At 39.1% G+C, this 11,494-nt stretch overlaps 1 protein-coding gene across 3 annotated transcripts; it reads left to right on the forward strand.

Annotated features, from left to right (window-relative positions):
• Positions 1 to 225: 225 nt before the first annotated feature.
• LOC120734222 (histone acetyltransferase KAT5-like) lies at positions 226 to 10,656 on the forward strand. 3 transcript variants are annotated; one of them, XM_040032880.1, is made up of 15 exons: positions 226 to 342; positions 423 to 489; positions 1,141 to 1,209; positions 1,514 to 1,698; positions 2,234 to 2,308; positions 2,780 to 2,938; positions 3,031 to 3,105; positions 4,951 to 5,013; positions 5,294 to 5,542; positions 5,665 to 5,754; positions 5,853 to 5,993; positions 6,114 to 6,207; positions 6,297 to 6,456; positions 6,547 to 6,628; positions 9,149 to 10,656. In XM_040032880.1, exons 1-15 carry the CDS (start codon positions 313 to 315, stop codon positions 9,281 to 9,283), a joined length of 1,674 nt encoding a protein of 557 aa, XP_039888814.1. In that variant the 5' UTR covers positions 226 to 312; the 3' UTR covers positions 9,284 to 10,656. The 3 variants fall into 3 exon arrangements, with proteins under 3 accessions (XP_039888814.1, XP_039888815.1, XP_039888816.1); XM_040032881.1 differs by having other exon boundaries at positions 2,234 to 2,302; XM_040032882.1 differs by lacking the exon at positions 2,234 to 2,308.
• Positions 10,657 to 11,494: the final 838 nt, after the last annotated feature.

Below are 11,494 nucleotides of genomic sequence, written 5' to 3' on the forward strand. Positions count from 1 at the left end.
GAGGGGGGGACTTCCCGTTATTAAGTCGAAATTTTGAGATAAATAAACTTTTGACTAGCTTTGACTAGTTTTTTAGAGGTGGAAACAATCCTCCATTGGTTTCAGTTACTTAACAAAAAATAAAGTTTAAAAAAATGTATTTTACCTTTAGTTTTCACACTTTTATGCCAAGTGAATCGTTTCAGAAACACCCCCTCGCTTAGCTTCCGGGTTGGTTTTCCGCGGCTCCTTCAGGAAGTTTCATCTTGCCGTATATTTCATCTTTGCTGTGGACCGGCATTTTCCCACAACACCCCGCTCCTCCTCGCACAGATGACGAAAATGGCGGACAACTCATCTTCGGTAGGCTTAAGAAAGATATAATGTTAATATAGGCACATTGACCGGTTTCAGAGTATAAATAAATGTGTTGTTATTTACAGGTCGAGATTGTGGAGGGCTGTCGCCTCCCGGTTCTTCGTAAAAACCAAGAACACGAAGACGAATGGCGTAAGTATTGTCCGTTTTTTTTTATATGCTAAGCTAATGCTAAGGAGCTCAGCTCAGCTGTTGTTACCAGAAGCCCCGGCCTCCAGTTAAAGCGCTGTAAACACCATGGCCACGGATGGTGCATGCTGCTGTAAAGTGTGAATGAATTAAATTGGAAGACTTAAGAAAACTGCTGCCACTCCCTCGGAAATTAAATTGCCAGTTCTTAATTTTACTTAGTTTCACATTTTATAGAAAAAAAGTACTAAATGCAGGTGGCATCAGTGATGTTTACAAATTTGAGAGCGAATTTATCAGGTTTTCTCTCTTACTCTCTTGGCACTCAGTTTGGTCCATAGTAATCTTTTTTAACACATTCCTTTTTAACAACAACAACAAAAAAAAAAAAATTAAAGCACAAATGGTATTTAAACCAAACTTAATTGGGCATTGCACTTAGACTTTATAATCCTGATACCTCAGCATAAATAATTACATTATAGGACATTTAAAATCTCACATTAAAGTAGATTTTGTGCACCTTTGGTTTATTTTTAGCATTGGAATGTAAACAGTAACTTTTATCACATGCCTGTGTATTTAATGTTAAGTGTGTTAAAGCTACAGTGTTTCATAGAAAAGCATCACAACGATTGTCTCTGCTTTGTACAGCACTGGCTGAAATCCTGAGTGTGAAGGAAGTTTCTGGCAGAAAGCTCTACTATGTTCACTACATTGACTGTGAGTATATTTTGTGTCAGTCGTCTTGGTTTTTCTCAAGATTTCACAGCCCCAGTTTAGTCAACATACACCAAGGTTAATTACACCTTTTAAGGTTTGTTTATTAAGTTATTATCAAAGATTGCAAAGCAGATTTGCATTTATTTAGTAATTCATTTTTTTTGTCTTATTTGGATCAATTCAGAATTATAGCTTTGTACACATAGCTCTTGATTTCCCCCCACCCCTTTTCCTGTCATGTTATGAGCTAAATATCTTCACACATCAAATCACCACTCTGTCTCTCTTTGTCTGTGTGTTTAAGTCAACAAACGTCTGGATGAGTGGGTCACAACAGAAAGGCTGGACATGAAGAAGCTTCAGTTCCCCAAGAAAGATGCTAAAACACCAACCAAGAACGGTCTTTCAGGTTCCCGTCCTAGTTCTCCGGAGAGAGAGAGAGAAAGAGAGAGAGAAAGAGAGCGAGAGAGAGAGAGAGAGAGAGAAGTGGTAAGGAGTCCACGTGTCATTTAAAGCAATGTAATTATAATTCTCACAGTATTAAGAAATGATGTCAGTCTTAATTTCTGTGTTGTGTGGTTTTTATTCATTTTATAGAAAAACCTGCATGATGGTAAATTTCATGTTTGTTGCTGTTCACTTCCATTGATGCATGGTATAAGCTTTCCATGGTCACTTTAATAAGCTGCAGTGTGCTTTATGCTGCTTGAGCACTGATTTGTAACAGTCTACCCACAGGAAATGCAGCCATAATTACAATAAAAATATAGATAAATAAAAGGGCATCATGTTATAGAGGACCCTGTTTTTAACAAAATATCAATATCCTCTTTTTTCAGTCTTACATTTCTGTGTTAATACTTCTTTATCAAACACATGCCACTCAAACGGTGAAACTCTCGTTTTATGATTAAACCTTTAGTCGGATTTTGTGTGAATTGAATTCCTCAGTATTAACCTGAGGGTTAACATGAATTATCCCAGTGTTAACCCGCTTCCTTCTCTTCCTTTCCGTTCAATTCAGAGGAAGAGTCTAGATCTCAACGTACAAACTGCCACAGCTCCTTCCAGAGGCAAAACCCTCCCCACACCGGTACAAGTAGAATTCACCCACTCCACAAATTACTGAGACCTTTTTAAACCTGGTGTCAATGTGATTCTTGTGTGATGATCCCACTGTTAATGTAGAGCTATAAGGTAAAGTAACGTTTAATATAGAGTGTATCCAAATGAAGATTTGTAATAGGAAGTGAAGCCCATCTGCTGCCATCACATTTAATACCAGGTTTAATGGGGTGTATTTACATTGGTTAACCTGCAAATTATCTGAGATTTGGAGAAATAAATTGATTTGCTGTGGCTATTAAAGATGCACAGTCTTAGTTCTGTCTGAAAAAGCATCTTGATATCAAGATGTCACTCTTCATTGAATACAAATGGAGTCCCCGGCTTTTAATCAAGCCTCTGATCACGTTGACATGGAAAAAAAAATCCCATCAAATTCACCTTTGTTTGGTTTGTTTGTATTCAATCTTAAAGCTGAATCTCTAACACCGTTTGTTTGCTGCAGAAGAGGAAAGTAGAGCCTGCCCCCGTGGCTCCTCAGGTACCCCCGGTCATCCCTGTGCCCTCCCTGCCAAGTTCAGCTGAAGCCACTCAGGCAGCTGTTTTTCCTGCCGTGAGAGAGACGCCCACCTTTAAGTCCCGTGAAGACCATGAGCTCACAACGGTAAAGAAAATCCTCTTAAATTCTCTCTCTTTTGTTTTTTTTCCTTTCTCCTATTTGCTAATGAATATCTTTTAATGTCCTACTCACAACAGAATGGCAACGCCCGACGACTCATCCCCGCTCCACCTGGGAGGAAAAGAAAAGCTAATTGTGGGGGAACTGACGAGGTGCGTTACCTTGATTTACTGCATGTTTGTGGTCGTGTTATTCGCTTCGTTTTTTGAATTTGTTAAGAGTCTGTCTGTGTTGGGTTTTGTGGAGTTGTATTAGAATGCATTTTGCAAAGCGTCACAGTCCGCTCACTGGAGCATTCTCCGGTGCAGCTGGTGACATTCATTCAGACTGGTGCACGGTTCTTGCACAAGGTCTATACTGTTGTAATAGGACATATTTGTTTTATTATGGGGACCTATTGTGCTTATTTCCAGCACCATATTTTAATTCTTGGACTTTTTTAAAGTAGCTTTGCATGATTCACAGTTCAAAATAATGCTTACTTATCCTGTATGGGGCCCTGGTGCAGCCCCTGAGTTCATCCTCTGTCTGGAATGAGAATTATTAGCCTCGTTTCTCCCCCGTTTAAGTCCGCTTTCTTTTGATTGGCTGCTCCTTTCAAAAAAAAATGTTTGAGCAGCAGGTGGACGAGGTCTCCATGATGACTGATTCATGGATGTCCTTAGGAATGCCGCTCTCATCACGTGGATTTAAGAGTAGAAAAACTGTCTGAAGCAGAGTGTGAGCTTTTGCCTTCCAGCAATTACTTGTACATATGTTGACCTTTTGAACTCTGGCCAAATTTATTCTGACCATCCACATCTGTAAAGGTGTGCATATACGACAGAAAATAAGGAAAAGAGTAATTGCTATCCCCCCAAAAAACTTTGTACCCATATAAAATGTCAACATAACTGCACAGGATTCAAATGTGATAAATTATTGTTCTCATGTATTTGTTTATAAACCCCATGTGCAATCATAATGATGAAAATGTTTTGGTTTTTTTAAAGATTGCCTTGTCATTCTTTAACTTCCCCCTTTCTTTACCCTTTTTGTGTGTGTGTGTGTGTGTGTGTGTGTGTGTGTGTGTGTGTGTGTGTGTGTGTGTGTGTGTGTGTGTGTGTGTGTGTGTGTGTGTTTTTCCCTTTTCATTTCTCACCCACTGTTTCCTTTCTGACCACCACAAAACAATTCATTAGTGTGTTTTTATGTATTGATGTGTTCTTAGCTCATGTTTATTGTGGTGTTTAAAACAGGGAATTACATTTGCAGCTATTTAGTTATGGCTTGTTGGCTTAACAACCCTCTTGAAAAAGAACTTGCTCTTTATTTATTTATATTTAGGTTGTTTGATTACTTTGTCATACATTTCATTCTAGCTAATGGGCACAATAACATATTATATGCTGGCAAATATTGAGGACTGTATGTTGTGCTTTCATATATTTTTATTTTTCAGCATCAGCTCTGGCTAAATTCTGCAGCTTTTTAAAATATTCAATGAGCATTTCATTGATTCTCCTGTGTGGGTCTATGTTTGAGTTGATGTGTGGCTCTTTAAAAAAACAAAACTATCCTATTTAAATGAATCTGACCAAGAATCCTGACACCACATTTTACCAGGAGCCTGTAATTGTAATTTTGTGTCTCAAAAACGTTGTTTGACAAAACATTTTCAGCGTTTGCTGCTTTTGAGGGTTTAGTGTAACCCGGGATGTTCTGTTTTCTCCATCAAGCTACATGTACGCTGCTGTACTCTCATGTTTTATGCCAACCTGGAGCGCTCTCACATCAGCGGTGATGACAGTGGCCATTAGGTTCTTCATAAATATTAACAAATCTGTCAAATCCACATGAGATGAATGTTTGTGTTTGTTCTTTACCCCACTCTTCATTCACTGTCTAACATGTCTGTCTCTGTGATTATGATCACCAGTCAAAGCTGACGGGCTCCTCATGCAGCCAACCTGGATTTTACACATTACAGCCTGTGTTTTTGTGTCTTTTTCTGCTAGATGATAAAGGTTTTGCAGTATAACAAGCCTCAAAGTGCCAGTGTCTTTCTACCACCACCAGAGGTCTGTTTAATTTCCTATTATTGCCCGTTGATTGTGTGTTGCTTTCCAAATTCAGCTGTGCCTTAGTGGGTCCAATAAATCAGAGGTGCTGCTTACCTCAGACCCAAGTTTAGTCTTTCTGGACTAAACATGTACTCTGATTAATCATATTACCTTTTTGTTGTTGTTGTTAAAGAAATCTGTGATCAATCAGCTTTTTGTTCAAACACATTTGAAGCACTTGAGAATAACTGCTGCATAAGTGTGTCATCTGTGTAATGTTCACATTTTGTACCACCAGGATTCCCAGGACAGCTCAGATGGCATTCCCTCTGCACCCCGCATGACAGGCAGTTTAGTGTCCGATCGCAGCCATGACGACATCGTCACCCGGATGAAGAACATTGAGTGTATAGAGCTGGGACGGCACAGACTGAAGCCTTGGTACTTCTCTCCATACCCACAGGAACTCACCTCGCTGCCCATCCTCTACCTCTGTGAATTCTGTCTCAAGTACCTCAAAAGCCTCAAGTGTCTTCAGAGACATTTGGTAAGACTTTTGTTCTCTAAACCTTGGTTATGTTAACAGCTTACACCTGAAATCTGTGCTTCTTGGATTGTTTGACATTGCTTGTGTTGTTAGGTTTATTTTTTATTTCTTTCTTTTTTCAGACCAAATGTAATCTAAGGCATCCTCCAGGCAATGAGATCTACCGCAAAGGCACCATCTCATTCTTTGAGATCGACGGCAGGAAAAACAAAGTTAGTGGTGTGATGCTTCTTTTCTTTCTTTCTTTTTTATTTACCAGATATTTATTGTTGTTTATTTGTGGTTAATACATATTTTTATATTTTTCCAGAACTATTCCCAGAACCTGTGTTTACTCGCAAAGTGTTTCCTCGACCACAAGACGTTGTATTACGACACAGACCCTTTCCTCTTCTACGTAATGACAGAGTACGACTCCAAAGGCTTCCATATAGTGGGCTACTTCTCTAAGGTGCACAGATAAGGCAGAGAATTTTTTCCACACTGTGATAGTGCACTCATAACAGGAAATATGCCTCTATGTAAGCAGGAGTTTCCAAAGCTTATCATTATTTTTCTTCCCTTTGTGCAGGAAAAGGAATCAACTGAAGATTACAACGTTGCCTGCATCCTCACCTTGCCTCCTTACCAGCGAAGAGGTTACGGCAAACTGCTCATTGAGTTCAGTAAGTGTCGTATCATCAGCCAGTTTTTTAAGTTATGAACATTTCTGTCTTCATGTCACCTCTTGTAAACATCTGTTTGTGTCTGCCAGGTTATGAGCTGTCCAAAGTAGAAGGGAAGACGGGAACTCCCGAAAAGCCGCTTTCTGATCTCGGTCTCTTGTCCTATCGCTCTTACTGGTCCCAGACCATCTTGGAAATCCTTATGGACCTTAAACCAGACAATGGCGAAAGACCACAGATTACCATCAAGTAAGCAAATATTCTGGATCTTATATGAGCTATAAAAAATGTTTATAGATGCATGTTTGGAGCTGAAATGTGTCGTCTTTGTACTTGCAGTGAGATCAGTGAGATCACAAGTGTAAAGAAAGAAGATGTTATTTCAACACTTCAGTACCTCAACCTAATCAACTATTACAAGGTGAGAGATGAGCACCAACTGTAAATTAACTGTTTACACTTTGCTTGAAAATATACGTTTAATTAGATTTGAAATGCTAAAGATCCAAACTCTGAAGCCTTGAATTTTTAATTTGAATAACACACAGATGGGAAATGTTTTTTCTAGAGGTAAGCCAGGGCTCGCAAAATCGCTAGCGAGGCTAGCGATTTTTCCAGTCGGGCTACCAAAATCTATCTCTGCCCTGCCCGTCGGCCTATCGTAGGAAGGAAAAATATATGTCAATGCTTTTGCATTCTTTCGGAAATGTAGCTGGGTAATTATGTCATTGGCATCGGTGAGCCACTGTCAATATGTGACATATTGAAATCGCGTTTGAATTTGCGCTTGTTTTTTGCTTTCACTTTGCAATCGCGCGAACTGTGTATAGAGAGCGACAGCACTGATTGGTGAGTGATGATAATTTGCGCACCAATTCCTCTGACATCGTCTTATCAATCGTTAGCTTACTATGCAAACATGACAAGTGAAATCTTCCGCAGCAAGCTTAAACATGTGAGAGGTTGATCGTGCAGAGAATCGCTGACCGTTGTGTGTGTGTGTGTGTGTGTGTGTGTGTGTGAAAGCAGCAGGATATATATTTTAGTTCTGCTGAGCCAAATAAGAGAGGTCAGGGTGAAGAAGTGACAGCCAAAGAAAAGCTTACCACAAAACGGAAAAGTTATGACAAATCAGACTATAAGGCAAAAAGAAAGTGCAGTTTTATGGTTTCATGGACAAAAGAATTTCTGTGGCTGCAATATGACGAGCTATATAACCGGGGCTGCACATAAGTGGTCCGCAGGTGCGCATTCGCTGTCAAAATAAAAAACGCGCACAAGATAAGAAGTTGCAACGCGTGTTTGCGTACATAAGATTTTCTGGAGGAGGACAGACATTTGTTTAAAACTCTTAAAGATGTCGAAGAAGCTCCTTTAAGCAATTACTTTGGTGTTCCTCCACCTCCAAACAAATGTCAGAAGGAGTCCGAACCACAAAAGAAGCGCGTATTCTTGGAAAAGTGGTTGCAGGAGGTGAGCTGGCTTCAAACAAATGATGAACGCACAGAGATGTGGTGCAGAATGTGCCGTGAAAATCCCACTCTAGTGGACAAAGACACTGCCTTTTATATGGACGCAAATGCACGTTGCAACTTCTTATCTGGTGCGCGTCTTTTATTTTGACAGCGAATGCGCACATGCGGACCACTTATGTGCACCCGTGTAAATAACATAATGTTCTGCCGGGTGTGTTGTTGGTTTTCCCTCGATTTCTGAGTCGTAATTTGTAATTTGTTGTAATTTGTGTTTCAACAATTTTTTTGATTAATGTTTTGTTTCCGTTACAATATTATACTTTAATGTATAATATTGTAACAGAAACAAAACAGGAAACAAAACATCAATCAAAAAATTGCTCTCTTTTTTATTCGGGCTACTTAAATTTATTTTGGGCTACCAAAAACTGAAGAGTCCCTGCCCGAAGGGCTACCAGGGATTTTGAAATTTTGCGAGCCCTGTAAGCAGAATTCTAGCACCCGTTCAGCTTGGTGATTCGTCACTTAGAAGTCTTTTTTCTCCTTAACCAAATGAAAGAGGTTGAATGTTCGTTCGGCGAGCTTTGAAGATTAAAAAAAAAAAAAAAAATAGTAGAAACTAAACGGCGAGCTGTGACTTCACGCATATATGGGCTAAATCAACACTGATCACGGGGAAGTGGGCGGGACCACAGATGATTTTTCTCAACTTCCCATGAAGCGACTGAAGCGACTACCAGTGAGATTGAACAATACTGCCGATTCATGTATGATCTGGCAATAAAAACATTCGAGCGTTACCTAGGCCCTGAATGTGAGACCATTCGGCAGCTGCAAAGCGATGCGTGACATGTAAATCGCTTCCTAAAATTGCACGATCATTAGCCAAACCACTAACAATGTTGATTATTTGGAGTTAAGAAGCTAAACGGTTAACACCACATCAATCATATATTTGAAGTAATGATAATCTCAAGATTTTGTTTCGATGATGAGAGCCCGACGTCTTATCAACAGCACAAAAAGACTGCACATTCCAAAGATTCTCCATAGGGTTAAAGCCTGGACTTTCTATTGGTCATTACAGTGTAAAAACGCTGTTGTTTTGTAAACAATGATTTTAAATCCAGGTGGTGACTTTGTCTCAGCTCAGCTTTAGTATACCACATGCCAGTCTCTCGCAGCAGTAATCATTACTCGTGGGTTTGCCTCATTGTAGCAGTTTTTTTTTGTTTTTTAATACTCCTTTTGTGGCTTTCAAAGTGCAAAAGCCCTAATTTAATGGCTTTGTGAGGAAAAGCAGTAACACTCCCAGAGCGGGAGGTGTTGCTACGACACTGCAGCCGCACCTTAAATATTTAAGGCTCTGTTTTGTGAGTTGAAGAAGTTGAAAGCAGTGGAGCATCAGCACCTTTTCAAATGAGCTGATAAAATGATGTGTACTGACTTTGGTTTCTTGAATGCAGGGTCAGTACATTCTGACTCTGTCAGAGGACATTGTGGAGGGACACGAGAGAGCGATGCAGAAGCGGCACCTGCGCATAGATCCTAAATGCCTTCACTTCACTCCAAAGGACTGGAGCAAAAGGGGGAAGTGGTAGAGTTGGTTGCTGAATGACGCCAGAACCAGGGCAGCAGACACCCGACGCGAACGGTGGATCAGATCAAGGTTTCCCCTCGGCTTTCTCATCAAGAACCCAGGACTTCTCTTCGATAAACAGTGAACATGAATTGTTTTGTTAAACGTTCATTCTATATTGTGAATCTAAAAGGCCGTCAAACCTGGGCAGAGGGAGAGACTGGTTAACAGTAACACCGCCAAAAACACAACACACCTTCTACTGTGTAAAAGATCCTGTTTATGATCAAAACAGTGCATTAAAAATGACAAAAAGGTGACTGTCTATCAGTGTAAAATGACAAACGCACAAACCACTGAAAGGTTGTTTTTATACACGTGATTTTAGATCCTATAGAACTGCTTCATCTGTTAGTCCACATTTTGTAAAACTCACCAAGTACATTTATTTGCTCTTCTTGTTGTTGTTGCTGTTCCCCTGACTACCACTGTGGCCACACCCTCTCATCTGCCATGTAAAAATGTTGTCATTAGGATCATTCGTATTCCAACAAAGTTCACTAGAGTCATAATTAAGAAACAAAACTAATGCCTGAACAACACTCCAAGATTTACTTTTTTCTACTTTGAAGGTTTTTCAAAGGTTTTTTTTTTTTTTTTTTTTCTCCCAAGGCTTCAGGACCTCTAAAACCTCTTCCTGGGTATAAAAGATTGAATAGTTGTTATTAGGAACTAAAATCAGACTGTGGATACTTTTATACTCTCCCTGTGACTAAGGCAGATGTTTATTTTGAGAGTTTAAAGAGGGAAATTGTACATTAAGACTTTTTTGGGGGGGTAAGTTTTTCTTCGAGTGCCTGAATATTAATGTTTCTTAGCTAATAATAATTATAATGCATCAGGCTGTTTTTAGTGTCACTTTATTAGGCTCACTTATAAATATGAACAGCCCAAAACTTTTGCATTATCCATTACATAAAACTCAGAACTAGGCATCAGTTATGTTACACGTTTGTGCAGTTATATATGTTCTTGGTTTGTGATCATTCAGGCCAATATTTCTTTTTCTTTTTTTCATCACTCAAGCATATCAACCCCCCTTGATTTAAACGTATATTTGCCGTGTCTGTACATACTGATGACAGAAGCCATGTTGAACTTTAAGGAATGTAAATTTCATGTACAGTCGTCTTTCTTTTTTACTCAATGTTATCTAACAAGCTGCACAATGTTTAAAAAAAAAAAAAAAGACCTAAAAGTGATATCTTACCTTCAGTTTTGTGTTTTATGTTTACATGTCAGAAAAGGATGTTGAAATGATTTAGTATATCTTTATGTGGAACACTTCAGAGCGTTTGAACGTTTGATATAAAAAGAAAAGAAAAGCTGGCTGAATTGATAAAAACAACGCGTCTTTATTGTGTTTATTCTGGTCTGAGAGCCACTTTCATCTGCGTGGACAGGTTAAGCCGTGTAAATGAATGTAACAAATTCCCAGTGGACACAGTGCATAAAGAGGGTGTTCAAAATTGAGTTAGTTTGTATGTAAAATTAAATTACATACGTTTTTACGTAAAATGAATGCAGTTCATGTCAGAATATGCAGTTTGGCGAGAAATTATTACTGCACCAGAAATGTGAAACAAGCTATCCAGCTTTGAGATCCGGTTGTCAAAAGGTGCCATACAGCCCAATAGATGCTTTACAGAGGGTGAAGAAATTGCCGTAATTGTTATTAATTAATAATTAGTCCAGTTTTCCGCAGTAAAGTTTATGTAGTTGTTTTAACAGGTTGGCTCTGTCATCAAAAGGGGTGCAGGTGGTCCGTGAGCCATATACAAGCCCGATTTGTAGCCGGTGCCAAAAAGTGATTTCAAGTATGTGCCAAAAAAAAAAAATGCAGGAATTGAAACTGTTATAAAGGACTTGTTGGCCTATAATATGTCAAAAAATATTTCTCATGAATGGAATCCAGTCTTTGGGCCAGAATGAACATTCCTGTCACAAGATCGAAGCTGCAGTCAGTTTTTGACAAAGTGACTTTTATATACTCATTCATAAAATGTCTTTTTCAATGGAGATCTGGCCAAGAGGGCAACAGAAATGGTAACAAATATAACATAATCATGTTTTATGTGACCAAACAAAGAAGACGACTGATTACAGTGTAGGTGCAATGAGGAAAACAGATGCAAAACAGGTCATTTTAGATTTTATACATAACAGCTGCACA

This window comes from Simochromis diagramma, unplaced genomic scaffold (genome assembly GCF_900408965.1).
Source record: "Simochromis diagramma unplaced genomic scaffold, fSimDia1.1 OVJJ01000216.1, whole genome shotgun sequence".
NCBI lineage: Eukaryota > Metazoa > Chordata > Actinopteri > Cichliformes > Cichlidae > Simochromis > Simochromis diagramma.